The 18,140-nt window shown below is 43.4% G+C and overlaps 1 protein-coding gene across 17 annotated transcripts in view; it reads left to right on the top strand.

Annotated features, from left to right (window-relative positions):
• Nucleotides 1–18,140, top strand: part of TNIK (TRAF2 and NCK interacting kinase) — an 808,148-nt gene that overhangs the window by 383,269 nt on the left and 406,739 nt on the right. For all 17 annotated transcript variants that reach the window (XM_078666210.1, XM_078666209.1, XM_078666208.1 and 14 more), the window contains exon 4: nt 2,907–3,032. In XM_078666210.1, coding sequence (XP_078522336.1) covers nt 2,907–3,032 — 126 coding nt within the window. The remainder of the gene's footprint in view (nt 1–2,906; nt 3,033–18,140) is intronic.

Below are 18,140 nucleotides of genomic sequence, written 5' to 3'. Positions count from 1 at the left end.
ACACTGACCTCTCCAATCTCAACGCAACTACATCATGCCACCCAGACTTAGATCAAATTGTGAGAGGGGAGGGAGATGCAAGTGGGAGGACATGAAAGGCAATTTTACCATCTTAGTGTTCTGGCTTAAGGGCCTTAGAGCCCAATGGACTTTTGTCCATGGCTCGCCCCACTGTCAAATCCGTTTGTAGGTTTCCAAGTGTAAGCCAATAAACACAGGGGTGTTGAGTAAAACTGAAACCAAACTCTTGCTGACCTGGCCAATTAGGGAGGAATAAACAGCTTTTCAACCAGTTAAGAGTGGCGCTACTCAATTATACTTTCACAAGAGAGTTCTAGTTTCCGCATTTAAACAGTGAGGTCACATTTAGAAACTAGAGCTGCAGAAACCGAGGCAGAAAAACTCTACACACCCACTTACCTAAAGTCAAACAATTCCTCAATGCATGTTTATAAATCCAATACTTGTACCTTGAAAGGCACATCTGTACTGGTTGTGATTTACACCATGCGTCCTGCTCCTGTTTCGCTTCCCTCTTGCCCCCTGCACCTACAGTCTCTGTAGAGGGTGCCTGAGGCCATACACTGTAGGAGCACCAGGAAAGTACTGCATGAATATGTTGTGTGACTAAAAAACATAACCCAAACCTTAGGCTGCCGGCAAACATGATGGATGTAATTCCTGACCCCTGTGTTTCATCACTGCAACTACAGCACCTGAAAGGGATCAGAAAGGCGGACTTACTGAAGCACGAGCACTGTTGTGCTAGCTACTTAGTGGGGTAAAGCGGTCAGTCAAACCTCTGGACTCCATGTTAAGAAGATCTTATTGATTGCTTTTATGGGACAGTAGTTCAAATCTTGTTGCCTCTGCAATTTTCAGGATGACCTGGCCTGACAAGGTGGTCAGGGTAGTTACAGCTTTTAAATAAAGTTGCCTTCAATTTCTAAAGTAAGTTTGTTTGCTTATGTTCCTCTTTAAGCGACATGCCTTGTGTTCCTGCAGCAAGAGATTTTCTTTTCTTTTATTTCTGACTTGTCACAAAGATTAGGAAACAGAGCCTGGGAATTCTGCAAGGCTTGTCTCTGCAAACAGCAGTAAAGCATGTGATGTGGACCTGGCTTGGATGACCATAGACAAACGAGACCACATTCTTGAGAAGAAAGGGACCCTATGCTGCCTCTTAACAAAGAAAAGAACCCAACGCTGCCTCAGCTTGTCATTTCGCAAATCCTCTGCTGCTGGCACCACCAGACAAGAGGGAGGAGTAACAGCGAGAGGAGGCAGGGTAATGGAAATGAAAAAAACATGCAGCCCACAAACACCCTTGAAATGCCTGCAGCCACAAGGAGATTAGGTAAAGAGTGGAGGACAAACAAAACAAACATAGCTGAAGTGCTGTGCCTGCAAAACCTAAAAGAAACAGTTCCACAAAGCGGATGAAAAGAAGTACTTGTGCCATTGGACACTGATAAGAAGAACACAAGAAGAAAAACAGGAAATAGTATTGTACATATAATAGATATGGAGAAAAAGTAAGTGGCACGCACAAGAACAAATGAAAAGTAAGGGCAGGATGTACGCCCCTTTTAAGATGCAATAGATTTCACAAGCAAAACGCAAGCGAAACCTAAAAATATAGGTCTTTCCTGTATAAGGTATCACTTTTAATAATATTTATTACTTCAACTTCATGACTCAACACTTACTTAGTGAAATTTCATTTTATCTGGCCTCAGTCATTCATATTTACTCTACAGCTACAACTTAGTGGTTTCTGCTAAAACTGTCTTGCTGCTAGCAGTATTAATTAGATTCCTAGGTGTTTTCAAATGTCACCTGCCCAAAAGAAGTCTTTTTTTCTGTGTTCATTCATTGGACCTCATTTTTGAGTTTCATTATTCCGTGGATTATACCTGGCTCTCCCACCCTTCAGGGAATCACTAAGCACTTGAGCCGTTTTTACATATTTTTCAACCTATTTTGATGCACATGCATACCGTGGCTGACATCTTTAATTCTTCTGCTGCACTGATCACTGCCACTTCGTGCCCTGGAAGACAGGGTGCTCTGACGTTCTTCCTTCATTAATTCAATATCCAGGCAAAAAACTACAGGAGTGCTAGAAATTCGTTAATACAACAACTAAGAACCTTTATGCAAATACAAATAAAACAAAATGTTTGTAATAAAATGAGTCCAGCTGAACCACTATTCTTTATAGACTGTATAACCTTTGTTCCTTTATATTATGTTGCATTTGATGTCCCTGTTTCTTCATTTGACCCGTCAAACCTATACTTATTGAATTGACATGCAGGGGGGCGAGTACTTTGTAGAAAAGGCACTGCCAATATGTCAGAGAAAAAATTATTGTTTATTGGGGAATAATATTTTTAACAATAAGGTTGTAATGGTACAATATTGCTCAGAATGTCATCCCACTAGATACCTTTAAAAGAGAAATTGTGCCTACCCAAAACTAATAGGGACTGGTTACTCAAAAAACAAAGTGACAAGCCCAATTCTTTGCAATATTCTCTATATTATGGTTCAATTGAAAACAAATTGGGAAAGGCGGACACTTTTTCAAATGAAACCTTTGCCAATATCTTTGATCAATTTTGAAAAATGTTTCACAAATGTAGCTGAGCATTTAGCAAATGGTAAATATCTGGGTCTTTTTTTCCGCAAAAAGCATTTTTTCATCTGCAATTGTACAAGAAAAAACTTGTAGTTGCTGCTTTTCACATTTCGAGTTGTGATTGGGACAAAATGCACACGTATGCACTTCTTTTTTTTTATTAAAACACATGTAATTGTCATTTTAATAAGTATGATGATTATAGGAGCGAAAATAGTAATATTTTTTTTATGTGGCTTACAATTCTATGCTTTCTTTTTAGGATGAAGAAGAAGAGATCAAGCAAGAAATCAACATGCTTAAGAAGTATTCTCACCATCGAAATATTGCCACATATTATGGTGCTTTTATCAAAAAGAACCCTCCAGGAATGGATGACCAGCTCTGGGTAGGCATTTACTTCAATTATGTATGTAAAGGTTGTAGTTTAGTCACCACTTTTCAATGGCAGTAATTGCCAATATTTCATAGTTTAGTTTCTTGTAGTAAAAAAGGTTAGATTATACTCACACAGATGCCTGACAGGAGTAGGCACAGAATAACAAGCAGCTTTATTTGCCCACCCAAGGACACAATGAGAGCAGAGAGAGCCAAGTAGAGAGTGTAGAAAATAGTCTGTCTTCCATAACTGACATTTTGTCTCTTCATAAAATACACACTGTGCGGTTCTATATGTTGAAATATTGACATTGCAAAACTTGGAGAGAATAAAGTTGGTAAATATAATTATTTTTAAGTGGGGGAGCCCTTTATGTTCGTTTTTGTTCCAAGCTTTTTTTTTAAAAAAAATGTTTTTGCTTGCGCTGTACATAACCTATTTCCATGATTTTCCAATTAATGTTAAATTGAGCAATGTTATAGATTCCTGTCAGAAATCATGTGTATAGCAGGAAGCGGTATAAGAATAAAATGCTAGATTAGCTGGGTTTATTAAGAAGGCGTTGATTTGAGTCTGATGAGTGAAGAGGAAGGACAAGGAATATGACGGCATACAATACTTATATGATCAACATTTTTCACTATTGTGTTCCCAAGCTACTTTACGAGGTGCCCTGTTTGACAAGGATTTGAGTTTTAGACCAGTAGTTCTTAACCTTTTGATTTCTGTGGCCCCTTACTTAATCATTACTGGAAGTCCAGGACCCCCAATGAAATATTGAATCTTGAGACTCTCACTGAGTCATTACTGGAAGCCGAGAACCGCGGCCTATGCATTTTTCATTAATTGAACCACACAAAAATTACACAAAATTTAAAGAGACCAGCATTAATCAATAAAATACACACATGATGACATATTTTTTGATTCATAAATATAAAAATAATACAATTATTATAATAGTAAGGACACTCTTTACATATTATATTCTGTTTTATGCACTTGCATTGCTCTCACAAATCAATCTGAGGCTAAAAACGTAATTTGCAGCCTACAATTTCAAATTCCTTCATAGTTCAACTGAATATGTTGTTTCTTTATTTATGCACACTTTGTTAATATGTTAATATTATTTTATTTTCAAAACAGTAGCAGAACTCCCTCCCATCACTTCCTCCTCTCCCAATAAGCTTTGCAGACTTTCATGGGGTCCCTGGACCAAAGATAAAACCCACTGTTTAGGTAGCTAATCATTGGAGTTTGTTGGTTGTCCATCATTGTAGTGTCTGAAAATGAGAAGGTGGGATTTCAGAGTGATTTTGAACAGTAGAAGGGAAAAGAGGGCTCCCTGGCTGTCAATGATTTCTTCTATTGGAGTGCTGCCGGATGCTTAATGACTACATTTTGGAAGTAATTAATGCATGTAATGATGACTTTGTCCAGGGGAGAGCATGCATAATTTTTGCACATGATTGGAGCAATATTTACATTCTTAGCAGTGTGGACCAGGAGTAGGACTTTCAGTACCTGATAACTGCCTGCTTTAGCTGTGTTGGATATGATTGTTTTCATATACATAATGGGATTAAAGAAGATTCCAACAACAAGCATGTCTGGAATGTAACTAATGGTAGCAGGGGAAGAGTCCACAGATTTGCTTCAAGCTATGATGGAGCACCATAAAGCTCCAGATAATCCGACCCAAAATGTGCCCAGAATCACAGGATGTTGAGCCATCGCTGCGACTCAAACCTGGTTCCCCAGCTCCGAAATCGGCAGCTCTTGCCATTGCGCCCCCCCAACTTTAATGGTTCATAGTTGGTTCTGTTTTAGAGCCAACATGAGAAATGGCCTGGTGCAAGCTGCCTCTTGACGAGAGCCCCAGCACATATTTAGTTTTTTACAAATTAACCACTGCAGATATGTGTCTGTAAGGAATGGTAACTCAAGGAAGTTACATCCGTTTGAAGGGGAGAGCACAGTAGGGACACAGTCAGCGACAAGATAATACCAAACAGCAACAAGCACTGCTTTCAGCATTAAAATGAGTCCGGATGATCCTCCTAGTAGAGGGTAAATCGACTGACAGGGGGCTGTTCAAATGGCTGCCATGAGATAGAGAGAGAGAGAGAGACTTCAAGACTTGAGGCAGAAGCCTTTTCTTATTTTCATGCCACTCACTCCTCAGCCAGGCATTTTAGCCCAAGTTCCTGAAGAGCTTTGGTGTCATCCTACTGAAAGTACCTATTGTTATGTTATTGTCAAGACAGTTTCTGAAAGTTGTTAAAATTGCTCAGCTTTGTCACCCCTATGCTTGTAAAGCAGGTCAAACGTAAGTTTTGTGCTCACTTTCTCGGTGTGTTCATCTGTCAGGGTTTTTCTCAATAAGACAGTCTTTATTCATCTGTAAGGGCTTTAGAATGCACGTTTTCTGAGACCTGTGTTTCTAATGAAGTTTGCTATCGTTGGCAAAGAAACTGCTGTCGGTTTTAATTTACATATCACCCTCAAATTTACAGACTTTAGGGGACTTTTAAGTATCTGGATTAGCGAATTACTGGGTTAAGGAAATTGCACTACTCCTAAATTGCCTAGTGAGACAGATTGTGTTGTCTGCTTGCAGTGGGGGAACTGCATGATAAAATCTGCATGCTTGTTTTCAGCGTCAAACAAACGTGGCCTTGGCAAAAGTTTAACTACATTGTTTACAAGAAAATGTTTTTTTAAATTATCTGATTTGTCTACCTGCTGACAGCGGGCATATGTGCGTACTTGGGGGGGGGGGGGGGGAAGGGGGTCACCATTGCACCAGTTTGCCAAGGCCAGATGATTGGCTTTGCCAGTGCTTGTTTGTTGAGTGTTCCCTGTGGAGCTCTGCTGGGTGACATACAGAATAGGTGGGTGCCCTCCCTTAGTGCTTGCAATCTGGGCATTCTTTTCAATCGCCAACTATTCTTTGCCTCTCATATAAAATAACTTACTTTTACTTGCTTTCTTTGCAAAGTGCTTTTTCTTTCTCCCTTTGGATCAAATTGGTAGTCCAATGTCTCATAATTTCTCATTTGGATTACTGGAATTCCCTCTATTTTGTCCAACTTGAGACTCTGATCTCTAAATGCTAAATGGTCCATGCTTATAAAACCCCCACCCAAGTGCTTAATCTGTAAAATTTGAAGTGCAGGTGCTCAAATCTTTGTCGGAGGCCACACCTACTTTTCTCTGGCCCCACCCACTTCCTCCATTGGCTCCGCCCACATCCTCAACTGGCACTTCGAAAAGACAAATGATTTTCAGCTAGGGACGAGCCTTCCTCATAATAAGGTTTTGATAGGAGGTTCCCCTGCCCTGTGAACATTTTGAAAAAGATTCAATCAAAAGTGCATTTAAAGCACAAGTTTGGAAAAAATGAGCTGAGATCATTAATACATTGAAAAGGGACAATCACAGTGCTCTATGTCCAGATTTGAGCTAAAGGACAATACTGGGATAGGCGGGTGTGCCCTTTTTCATAGAGAGTCCATGCATTGACTGAGTCTATGAGTTCAAAAAGATACAACTTTTACATACTCATTATGCAGTGCCGTGCCGTACAGTATTTGGGTCGGTTTGTAGAACCATACTACTACACAAGAATTGTATTTAATTACTCACTTTTCAGAGCTTTGCTCTATAAGTATTTCATATATGTATATGTACTTCAGTAGCACAACCTAAGCTAGCTATTGAACGCTGTTCATTCTGATCAAAAATGTTATTTAAACATTCCATCCGTCAGCAGATGTTTGCATTGTAAGCGTTTTATTTGTTTACTCGAACTCCAAAGCCTAGCTAAAGCGAATTTCATCCAATTAATTTGAAGGCCGGGCCCTCACCACATCTGTATTTCATTCAGTCTACAGAGCTGTGTTGTATATCTTTCCCATTCATTCAGTTTGCAAAACCATGCCACATATGCATTTTATTCATGCATTCCGGTTTCTAGCTCTTGTTTTCAAATGTCTTTTTTAAATATATAGCATGTATTACTACTCTAGATTGTACTGCTGAGTAGGTGTTTGGAATATTGCACTCAAAAGGTACCTAGTTCATCCATACAATGATTAAGGTTTCAGTCAGCCTTGCTAGAATTCAGGTGGAGCCAGCAGGTCACACACAGTTCTCAGCAGCAAGTGTCACGTCACTGGACCAGAATTCTGCTGCCTTGATTGCTATATAGAGTGTCTCCAACATTCCCGATCTCTGTGCCCCACAGCTGCAATTGAGGTGTCTGTGACTGTGTCCCATACTTAGCTGGTGCAGAACACCAAATGCCCTGCTTTTTTGTTTTTCTCGGGATGGTGCAGGCAAACTAAACAGTTTAAGGGGGACAAGCAGAGGCTGGTGGTCTGTGCCCTGCTTGGCATCAGGGAAAACACTTGGCAACAGATGTCTCTCCAGAAGACAAGTATAATTTGTAGTTGTTTCCACCTTTGTGGCCCAGCGTGCACTCCCTGCACAATTCTGAAGGTCTTTCAGTGAGTCTGACTTTCAATTGCAGGCTGCAGCATTATTTGCATCGGATTCGGCGGGAGCGGCACATCCTATTCTAATCAGTATGGATGGAGTGGAGCTGCTGCCTCTCCCCCGCCCCCACCCATGCCGGTGATCTTACAACCAGACCGGGCCTCACTCGACAAGTCACATCACACGACAGTGCTGCAGGTCATGCAGGGGCATGTTATTGTTACCTTTTATACCTATTGCCCAAGGTTTTAAGTGGGACGCGTCCAGTACTTCCACTCTCAGCACCGGCAGTTCTAAAAGCAGGTGGTGCTGAGAGTGCATGCATTGCACAAGAAAAATGAGCTCAGCCATCCCCCCCACCCCCCACCCAAACCCGGTCCCGCGGGAATCAATATAAAGTAATACATGATGATTACATGATTCATTTCACACACACTGTTCGTTGCAAGCGAGAACGCCACCCCTGAATGCCGCACCCGAGAGAAAGAAAGTGAAACCAGTGCCAACATTACCATGCTCGGGATCGATCGGCTGCGTGCACCAGGCCACCACCAGCCCTCCAGCCACCATGTTTCGACAAGTACCACGTCAGAGAGTGGCTGGGCGGGTACAGGCCTGCCGCCTGGCTAGGGCAGCAGCAGGGCCTGAAACTTTTACTAGTTTTAAATTACCCCGCAGCAGCGCAGCCAGACCACCAGTACAGTACTCAGTGCGGCACCAGCACGACTATACGGCTAAGCTACGGGCAGTGGGCCTTGCCTAGTTCAGACAGTGAATCTAAATTTCATTCAACAACATTTGCATCCGATTCGGCATCGGACATCCATCCTAATCCTATTCATCAGTACTATGGATGGAGCTGCCACTTCCCCGCCCCCCACTGACTGTGATCTTGATCTTACAACTACCAGACCGTCCGCCACCTCACTCAAGTGAGTCACATCCATGACACTATTAGTACAGTAAAATAAAGCGTTGTTTTTTTCTCTTTGCACGATTCAGTAGTACTGCCTGGTATTCAAATGGCAAGTTGAAGTAGTTAGTTAGTATTACGTACATTCGCAGTGCAGTTGGCTTAGCCTAGGTCACCTCACTCTAACTCAGTAGTTTTTGCACTGTTTTATTGCAATCTCTTACCTATTTACTCGTGGTGGGCGGGCGGCTCAGTGAATATTTTAGATTAGGCGCCCCGGCCTGCCTGGTGCGCTGCTGCTGTTTGCTTTTAGTTTGCTGCCAACCGTTACCCTCCTCGTTAGCTGGCTGCGGTCACTGTGGGTTATACTGGGGCGTGGCGGCGGTGGTGCGCGTGGTCATGTGATGCCAAAAAATCTGAGCGCGTACAGCGGCCCCTACCCCCTATCAGAACACTCTCAGAACTTTACAGCCCTCCCCTGGCCTGGTGCCCCAATAAATCAGTGTGTGTGTGACAATACTGCTGCGGCTCGCCCACCAGCTTCAAGCAATGTGGCGCGAGGCGCACGCACACTCACTTACTGTTGTGCTCAGTCACTGCAGTGTGAATTAAGAACTTCACTTAAGTGTGTAACCAGACTGTGCCACTGTGATTTAAGAACTTTACTTAACCAGTGACCACCAACCAACCAAGAAGAAGGGCGGGCTGTGGCCCAGCCGCCATGACGTCGATCACAAGCGCGCGGTCATCACCAATAATGTATTGTTTGCATTCTGAATCTTCTCTCTTGGTAATTTGGACGGTACCGAGGCGGGGCGTGGCAGGCAGCTAATTAAGACAAGTTGTCAAGTAAAGAAGTGTGTGTGTTTTTTAGTCATGACTCATGATCTCACACACAGCAACAGTCTTAACCGTCGCTCCTGTGACCTGCTGCTGCAAATGATTGACACGCACGCCGAGTACACTGCGGTAAATAAAATGTTAAGAAACATCAATGACTACTGGATGCACGGGCGAGATAGACCCGGCCCTGTCAATTAAGCGCCGGTGCTATGCACCGGATAGCACCAGCACAAATTAAGCACTGCCCCCACCTAATTCGATACTTGCATTTAAAGTATAAACCAGTGGAACTTTAAAACTGATAAATGAAATCCTTCCAGATGTACTCTTCATAGTATACCATTGTGATGTAAAGTTATTTTAATTCAACACAGGTTTATAGCTATACATGGAACTCATTAGTAGTTTTCTTAACTAGTCACGAGCTTCTAATTTGAATGTACATCAAAATATATAAGGATCCCCACAGGCTGACTTGTATAAATGTATGAAATGTTAAAGTTTGCCCTTTTTTTTTTTTTTGTAGAGTAGATAATTTTATACGGCTAACCCATACTTGTAGATGCTATCTTTCCAAACCATGTAGGACACTTCTTTGGGGATATAGGAAATGACTGAAAGAGATGGAAAGAGACACTGAATTACATTTTATTCAACAATATGCTTTCACACAGAGGGATATATAAGTTATGACGGGTTTACAAACCCATCTAGTTGCGCACTGTTCACTCGGTGTGATGCACCTTCAAAATTTTGAAAAAAATCTACTGAACTCTTATACTAGAACACAGTTCATTATTTTAATACATGATACTCTTTGTTTGCTAGGTATTTTATACTCAATGCTGATTACTTCATCATATCAACAAATGCATCATGTTATTCACTTTTTCTATTGATTATTCATATACAATATTCATTACATTGTAGTTTAACAACACAGTATTCGTATGCTGCCCAATGCATTTCGGTACTCAATGGTACCTTCATCAGGGGCCAGTCTGAAAAAAATGAAAATATAAGGAGATGTAAATATGATGCAATTGTGAGAACGCCCATGAGTGTGGTATTATTGGTGTTGTAATTCATACCTGTGTGGACAAATCACTGCGCCTGAGGGCTGAAAACAATAAGAATATGTTTGTTTGATCTATCTGAAAATGGCACACTACTACACAACAATAGTAATCTGCGACTGAAAATACTTGAGATTACCTCGTCCTTTACAGTGTTTTACTGTGGATAAACTGCGAAAACGAAATAATAATAATGATGAACTGACTCATCTAGGTTCTGCTACTAGTTGCTACTAGTATTTTCATATGAAATGTCCCTCTTATCATCCAAACATACCTGAGTTGCTGCCAGAGTGTTTCTATTCCCTGCAAAAATATATAACTGATGTTATAATAGTTAACGAGCCAAATACTCATGTGCTCGATATTACCGATATAAAATGTACACGTACCTCAACACTTCGATGTCCAATCTACAAGATAAATAAAAGCAGCACTGTAAATTCCTGCCACTTGTTTAAACATAAGGGTACTAAAAGCTTCATGTGAAGCCCAGCGTACTCCATGTTTACCTGAACTAGTACGTCTTCCCGCCTTCACGTTACCGATGTTGTCAAAACCGCTTTCAAAGTCGCCGCCATTCCTGAACTGTTTTTAAGTTGCTATCGTCATTGCTCCACTTTAGACATCAAAATTACTCTAGTCTGAACATTAGCGCCCATGGTCCCCATCTTGGACTGGGTCAGAAAATCACTTAAGCCTCGTAAAGATCTCTGACTATTTCAACTTAGATCTGTGCGCCAACATATGAAGCGCCCAGCCTTCACTGGTTGAGTTAATAATATGCACCCCATGTGAATCTTATGATACATTCAAATGCAGACCGAGGGAGCCATTTTACATATGGATGCATCCTTTTGTTGGCAGAAGTAATTCACGAAGATAGGCTGTGTCTAACTCAGCATGATGGATAGCACCTTATCTCAGTCAATAGTTACTAGCGGCCCATCTTTTCAAATGTAATCAATTGCTGGATATAATCGACAAATATTAAATAGATGTGTCAATTTTGTTAAAACCCTTTCAGAATAATTCTTCCACCCTAACCATGTATGGAGGAATTGTGATAGACTGAGAAAGCACTTGAGAGTAGTGGGAAAAATTAAATGAAGATTTGCCCGCAGTCCGTGTCCATGCCAGGCTGGCATATATTGAAAGATATGTGTTCCAAATTATTTTCTCATGGAATTTAAGTTACAATTGCCCTGGTTCTAATTTGTATTTATTATAGGTGATCGGTTCATAAATCTTTTTTTTTTTTTGTGTCGTACCCATTTTATACCTGGAAAACATGTTTTCCTCTAACTGCAATCACAAATCCAAACATTTATGAGCTGTAAATGTACACCTATATTAATATTTCAAAATGGCATATTCTCCTGAATGTGTTAATCCTAAGTATCACCAAAATCATAACTTATTGTAAGCTTTGATGTTTCAATGGGGTTCAAAATCACTGCATCTTAAAAAATAAACCTAAAAAATTAAATTTTTAAAATCTATTTGATTGCATGCAGCACAAGAGTAGGGGGAATTCCGTGGAGTTACCTAAAGAAATGATTCTGCAGTCTTCCGCGAGTGGCAGAATATTGGCAGAATATTGGCACGCTGTGCTTCTAGTGCTGATTTTTAGCACAGGGAGCTTGTTCCATGGGGTAAAATCAGAGCGAACAAGTCTGCGCGGTGCACCAAAAAGTGCTGCTTTTGTGCTGCCACTAGAGCAGATTTTCTACTCCAGCAGCAGCTTTCTCACTGCGAGCGGCATCTTTCTCAACACGAATGATAATGTCCTGCCGCGAACGCCCACGTTGAGAAACCTCGCTGGGAGGCATTCTAGTTCTCAAAAATCGAGCTAGGGGACACAAATTCTCACTCGCCAACTTAACATTGGTGAGCCGCGCGTGGAGAAAACCTCCACCACATGGCAGTTGGTGGAGTTTTGTCAGATCTCTGCCCTCCAAGTAAAGTACGCAGTCTTCAAAACTCCACATCCTCCGCCTGCTAAGCGGAATATGTCACCCACCTCTACACAAAAGGATATTAACAATAGGAGGCAGAGAGCAATTCCGTGCATAGGTGTAGCACATTCCAAATCCCACTAATGGCAAACATGTTCATCTTCATAGTCAGTGAATCACAAATGGACCTTTGAGTCGTCTAATTATTGTATTAATAAAGTTAGTTGAATAAACGTGATTGAAGATCCAAAGTCACCAAACTTGCAGTAAAAATATAGACATTGTAAAATAAACATTAAAGTGATTTGTCTGTTTCAATGTTGCTGTTAGTATATGAATTCCTAAAATTCTTATGACCAGTTTAAACCAGGACATTCTTAGCGTATTTAAGAAAGAGCTTGTTTGTGTTTCTTGCCCTAAACTGCGCCCTCAGGGCAGCAGTGGGCGTGGCTGACATTGGAAGGTAAACATTACTATTCTAACTCCAGTCCTATGTTATTTGGGGAAAGATCAACTTTCCCTCAAATATTCCAGGAGGCTTATTTAGTGTTCTAGCTCCAGTTTTGGAATGTTTAGGGTAAAACTGCTCATTCTCAAAGTATTTTTAGGAATGGTTAAAAAGTATAAACTTTGAATGGCAGAAATTGCTGCCCTGAGGGTGGCGTTCAGGGAAAAACATTAGGAATTCCTCAGAAAGAGCATGAACAGGAAGTGGTCCTTTATATAAATAAGCATCTATTGTACTTAAAAGCAAGCATAACAGAAGAGATACTGAAAGTGACATTTTAGATGGAGTGTTCTAAGAACTGTGAATTTATCAGCTCCAAATATGCTTGGAAACTTCTAGTTGCCTTTGTCTTGAGATAAACTGCTCTCCCGTGGCCTGCACTGCTGCTAACCAGGATTTTATGTTCAGTCCCAGTAGAGGCACTTCAATGTAGTTATATCATCCATCATCAAGCCCATGGGGTTGCTTCAAAGATATGAAAACCACACCATTGCAAGGCAAATTTAGACCACACTGTGATCTAACATTGATCCCTTTGCTGTAGGTAGATTTCCAAACTGGGTGCAACTAACCCACATGATCAGAGCTTACATTATATATGTATTTGTTTTTTTAACCCCTTCCCTGCGGGGCTAATTCCCCCGCTGTGCTGGGGGGCGGGGGGCGCGCACCGCGGTGCTCGTGACGAGCTCAGCTGGGAAAATCAGAACTCTCATATCATTAAATAATCTCAGCCTACAAACTGCAAGACAGGATTTGATTTGATTTGATTTGATTTGATTTTAAGTTTTCTTAAGCGCGCAGCTACCCTGGGGCATCCCGGCGCTGAAAAAGACTACGGAACTGAGGGAAGGAAGGGTCAGGAAGTGACCTCAGGGGAACAGTAGAGTTTTTAGGCGTTTCCTAAACCTGAGGTAGTTGTGTTCTTGCCTCAGGGAGAGGGGGAGGGCGTTCCACAATCTAGGAGCATTATAGGAGAACAGGCGACCGCCTGATCTGGCCTTCCTGATTCTGGGGACATTGGCGAGGGAAAGAGAGTTGGACCTCAGATGGCGACTCGACTGTTGTAGAGTCACCAGTGTCCTGAGTATGGGAGGGCCCTCATTGTGCAGAATTCTGTAGGTGATGCACAGGGTCTTAAAGTTGACCCTCTCCTTCACTGGCAGCCAGTGCAGACTTCTGAGAGCTGGTTTAGCTGAGTTCCTCATTGAAGTTCCTGTGAGGATTCTCGCCGCTGCGTTCTGAGCGCATTGAAGTCTATGGGTCACCGATGCTGGGGCTCCCAGATACAGGACGTTTCCGTAGTCCAGTCTGGAGTTCACGAGCCCTTGCAGCAAGAGTTTCCTGGACTGGAATGGCAGTAAATGTAAGATCTTCCGAGCCATCTTTATCAGGCCGAAGCAAGTTCCCGCCGTTTTTCTCGCCTGAGTTTTGAAGCTTAGATCCTGATCAAGCCAAATCCCTAAACTCTTGACTTCGGACTTGGGGATGGGTGGTGTTCCCATGCACGGAGGCCAAGGAAGGGAAGTGGGAATTTTGTTGGAGGTCCCTAAAAGGAGAATTTCCGATTTTTCCCCGTTTAGTTTTAGCCTTGATTCGCACATCCATTGATGCACCCCCTCTAGACAGCTGCTCAGGTTGGGCAGGGCATTGTCCGCTTGGTTAAGAGAGACGATCAACTGGGTGTCATCAGCATACATTATTGATTTAATGCCATACGGCTTTACAACATCCTCAAGGGGAGCCATGTAAGCGTTAAAGAGTGTGGGACTCAGGGAAGATCCCTGAGGCACACCACACCCGAGAGGCTGAACAGAGGAGACGGAGTACCCGTCTGCTACTTGGAAGGACCTGTTTTTGAGAAAGGATGATATCCAGGCCAGGGCGGAGTCGGCCACTCCCATTAGGCCAAGGCGCTGGACAAGGGTTGCATGGTCCACCGTGTCGAAGGCGGCACTCAGGTCGAGGAGGATCACTGCCACTGTTCCTCCTGCGTCCAGTATGCCTCTGGCTTCCTCGACAACGGCTAACAAAGCGGTGTCAGTCCCCTGTCCTGGTCTAAAGCCTGTCTGGGACATGCGAAGAAGATGGTTGGACTCTAAAAAATCCGAAAGTTGCCGATTTGCTACTCGTTCGGCTATTTTACTCATAGCTGGAAGCAACGAGATTGGTCTGAAATTGGAGGGGTCTGAGGGATCCAGGTGTGGTTTCTTTATGAGGGCCTTGACCGTGGCTTTTTTCCAATTCTCCGGACTATACCATTTTCAAAGGAAGCATTGATCAGTTTAGTAAATAGGGGAGCAATAGTGGAAGCCACTAGTTTCAATTTACTAATTGGGGCTGGGTCTGATGGGGAGCCACTTTTGACTTTCTGTAAAACGTTGAGGAACGTTTCGACGGAGATTTGGGAGAAAGAGGTTAGTCTCGGGGTGTCTTGGAGAGGGGAGGGGCCTGGTAGTACTTGGATTGTCAAAGGGGTTGGAAGGGAGGTCAGGATTTTGGTAATTTTTGCCGAGAAGAACTCTGCCATTTTATTGCAATTTGCACCGTCCACGTCAGGGGGGGATGGAGGGTCTTGTATTTTGGTGAGGAGTTTCACAATTCTGTAGGTCTCTCTCGCGGAGTTAGCGGCTGAAGCTATTTTCTCCTCAAAGAAGTTGGCCTGTGCAGTTTTTAATGCATTTTTGTACAGTCTAATATGGGTTCTATAGTCGCTTTTATCGTTTGTATTCCAGTTTTTTCTCCAACGGCGTTCGAGCTTTTTTCCCTTTCTTCTTAATTCGCGAAGTTCCTCTGTGAACCAAGGCAGTTTGGACGATTTCCTACTGGATGGGAGAGTTTTAAGAGGTAGGACTGAGTCGAGGGAGTCTTTTATCCAGTTATGAAGTTGGATTTCAGCTGACGAGGGGTTAGGGTCTACTAAGGGGGTCGTAGCCGTCAGTGCTTGATCCCACAAGATTATGTCCAGTTTTTTCCAGGGCCGAGAAGGGGCTCGGGGAAGGGGAATATCAGGCAATTTGCCTGGAAGTTGCAGTTTAAAAGGAACCAAAAAGTGGTCTGACCAGGGGAGGGGAAGAGGAGTTTGTACAGTAAGGGAGGAGAGGTTGGAAAAGATTGGGTCAAGTAGTCGACCTTTCGTATGGGTGGGTTCTTTGTTGAGGAGGTGAAGATTGAGGGAAGCCAGATCGGCTTTTAGGTCAGTTGCAAGTTTGTTGCTTTGATCGTTGAAGTGGAGATTTAAGTCTCCAAGAATTGTAAAATTAGGGGTAACACAAGCCCGAGAGGAGATGGCCTCTGTGAGTGAGTCTATGAAACCCCCTACCTGTCCCGGAGGGCGGTAGATTAGGGCACCAGAGAGTGTCGTAGATGGTGGCAGGTGAAGGGAGAACAGAATGTTTTCACTATCCAGAATGGGGCTATCTTTAAGTTGGCATGAGAGATTATCCCGGTAGATGATCGCAATCCCTCCACCAATACCCTTCGGTCTATTCAGAGATTTGATAAGGTATCCGGGGGGGAGTGCCTGAATGATGTCTGGATCTGTGCTAGGGGAAAGCCACGTTTCTGTTAAGAACAGAGCGTCTAAGCCAAGCTCTGCTAGTAGTAAGTGGATTTCTGTCTGGTGCTTTGGGAGTGACCTACAATTCAACAGGGCCATTACGAGATGTGCCGGTTCGGGTTGGGGGGATGGGGATAACCTGTATTCGCAGTTTGGGCAGCCCAAAGGGTCGGTTTCTGGCATGATAGTTTCCTTACATCCAGTGGTCACTGATTCCCTGAGCTGGTACAGGGTGTCGAGTGAATATATTAACCTAGGGCCATTGTAACTAGCCTGGGGTCTAGGCTCTGGGCTCGGTCTGGCGCGGACGGGCGCAGACGGGCTTACCTTAGGCGCGCCTTCGGCGCGCAATCGTCGCGCCCGCTGCGCTCGTCCGCTGCGCTTCCTGGCGAGGCACATGGTTTATAGTCAGGGGAGGAGTGGTCAAGGGGGCGTGGCCGCCTGAGGTGGGCGTGTCTCTAGTCGCGCCTCGCCCTCGAGAATGGCGGTGGGAGTGACAAGCGTTGCAGCGAGGAGCTCGCTGTTCGTGAAATTGCTAAGTGCAAATGAAGGTGATCGTTTTAAAAATACAGAGTATCACACACAATCGTTTTTAAAAAAATAAGATTTTTGTCTCAATCTCTCCCGGCTTCCGCCTCAGGAGTCTCGTAGGTCTTTGTGTCGCGCTTTCCAGCTGCGCGCACTATTTATAGTGTGGTCAAGGGGGCGTGGCCGCCTGAGGTGGGCGTGTCTCTAGTCGCGCCTCGCCCTCGAGAATGGCGGTGGGAGTGACAAGCGTTGCAGCGAGGAGCTCGCTGTTCGTGAAATTGCTAAGTGCAAATGAAGGTGATCGTTTTAAAAATACAGAGTATCACACACAATCGTTTTTAAAAAATAAGATTTTTGTCTCAATCTCTCCCGGCTTCCGCCTCAGGAGTCTCGTAGGTCTTTGAATAGGCACTGATGTAAGATGATCATTTCAATGTAATTGATTTCCCCACCACTGGTCTCCCCTTCCTAGCTACTGGGCTCAATCGGTTGTATGTACACTGACTTTTTCGTCTAAGGATTGTGATTTTCCCCCCCCTACCCCAAGTCCAAGAGTATCCCCTGTACAGGCACCACTCAGACCATATTTTGTAGTGCTTCTTTGGGCAGCCCCCTGGTCAAGTAAACCAGAATCTTGAGGCTCATGCAGCGGTCAAGACCCTTCTTTCAGTACTCCAGTCAGGGGTATCTACACTCTTCCAGTCTCAGGCTATACCCCTCTTCACCACCACCAGCCACAGCAGAGCAGGCTGAAAATTAGAGGTTGGTGGAACTCGCAGAGTTTCACTCTGTGAAATTCTGCAGAGTTGCATAAAACTTCACAAGATTGCGCGAGCGGGTGAAATTTGCGTTGTTGCACTGCTTGTGCCGATTTTTAGCCCTGGGAGCTTGTTCCACGCTTTAAGATCTAGAACTGCACCACACAGCATCTCAGAGGATACTGCTTCTTTCTGCCGCTCTAGATTTTCTACACGACCCCCTTCATCACGAAATCGCGCTAGGAGGTGTTTGAGCGCTTCAAAATTGGGCTAGGGTAATCAAATTCTTACTCTCCAAGGTAACATTGGCGAGCCACTCACGAGAAAAAAACTTCACCATGCAGAGGTTGACGGAGTTTTGCCTAAACTTTGCATTCCAAGCGGAACTCTAAGTATGCAAAACCCTGCCGGAGGAGTGGAGTTTATCGCCCAACCCTATTATTTATTATAAATTGATACTTGTATAGCGCA

The sequence above is a fragment of the Lissotriton helveticus genome, chromosome 11 (genome assembly GCF_964261635.1).
Source record: "Lissotriton helveticus chromosome 11, aLisHel1.1, whole genome shotgun sequence".
In the NCBI taxonomy this organism is placed as follows: Eukaryota; Metazoa; Chordata; class Amphibia; order Caudata; family Salamandridae; genus Lissotriton; species Lissotriton helveticus.
The sequence above is the reverse complement of the archived record's forward strand: the minus strand, read 5'-3'. Positions and strand labels throughout refer to the sequence as shown.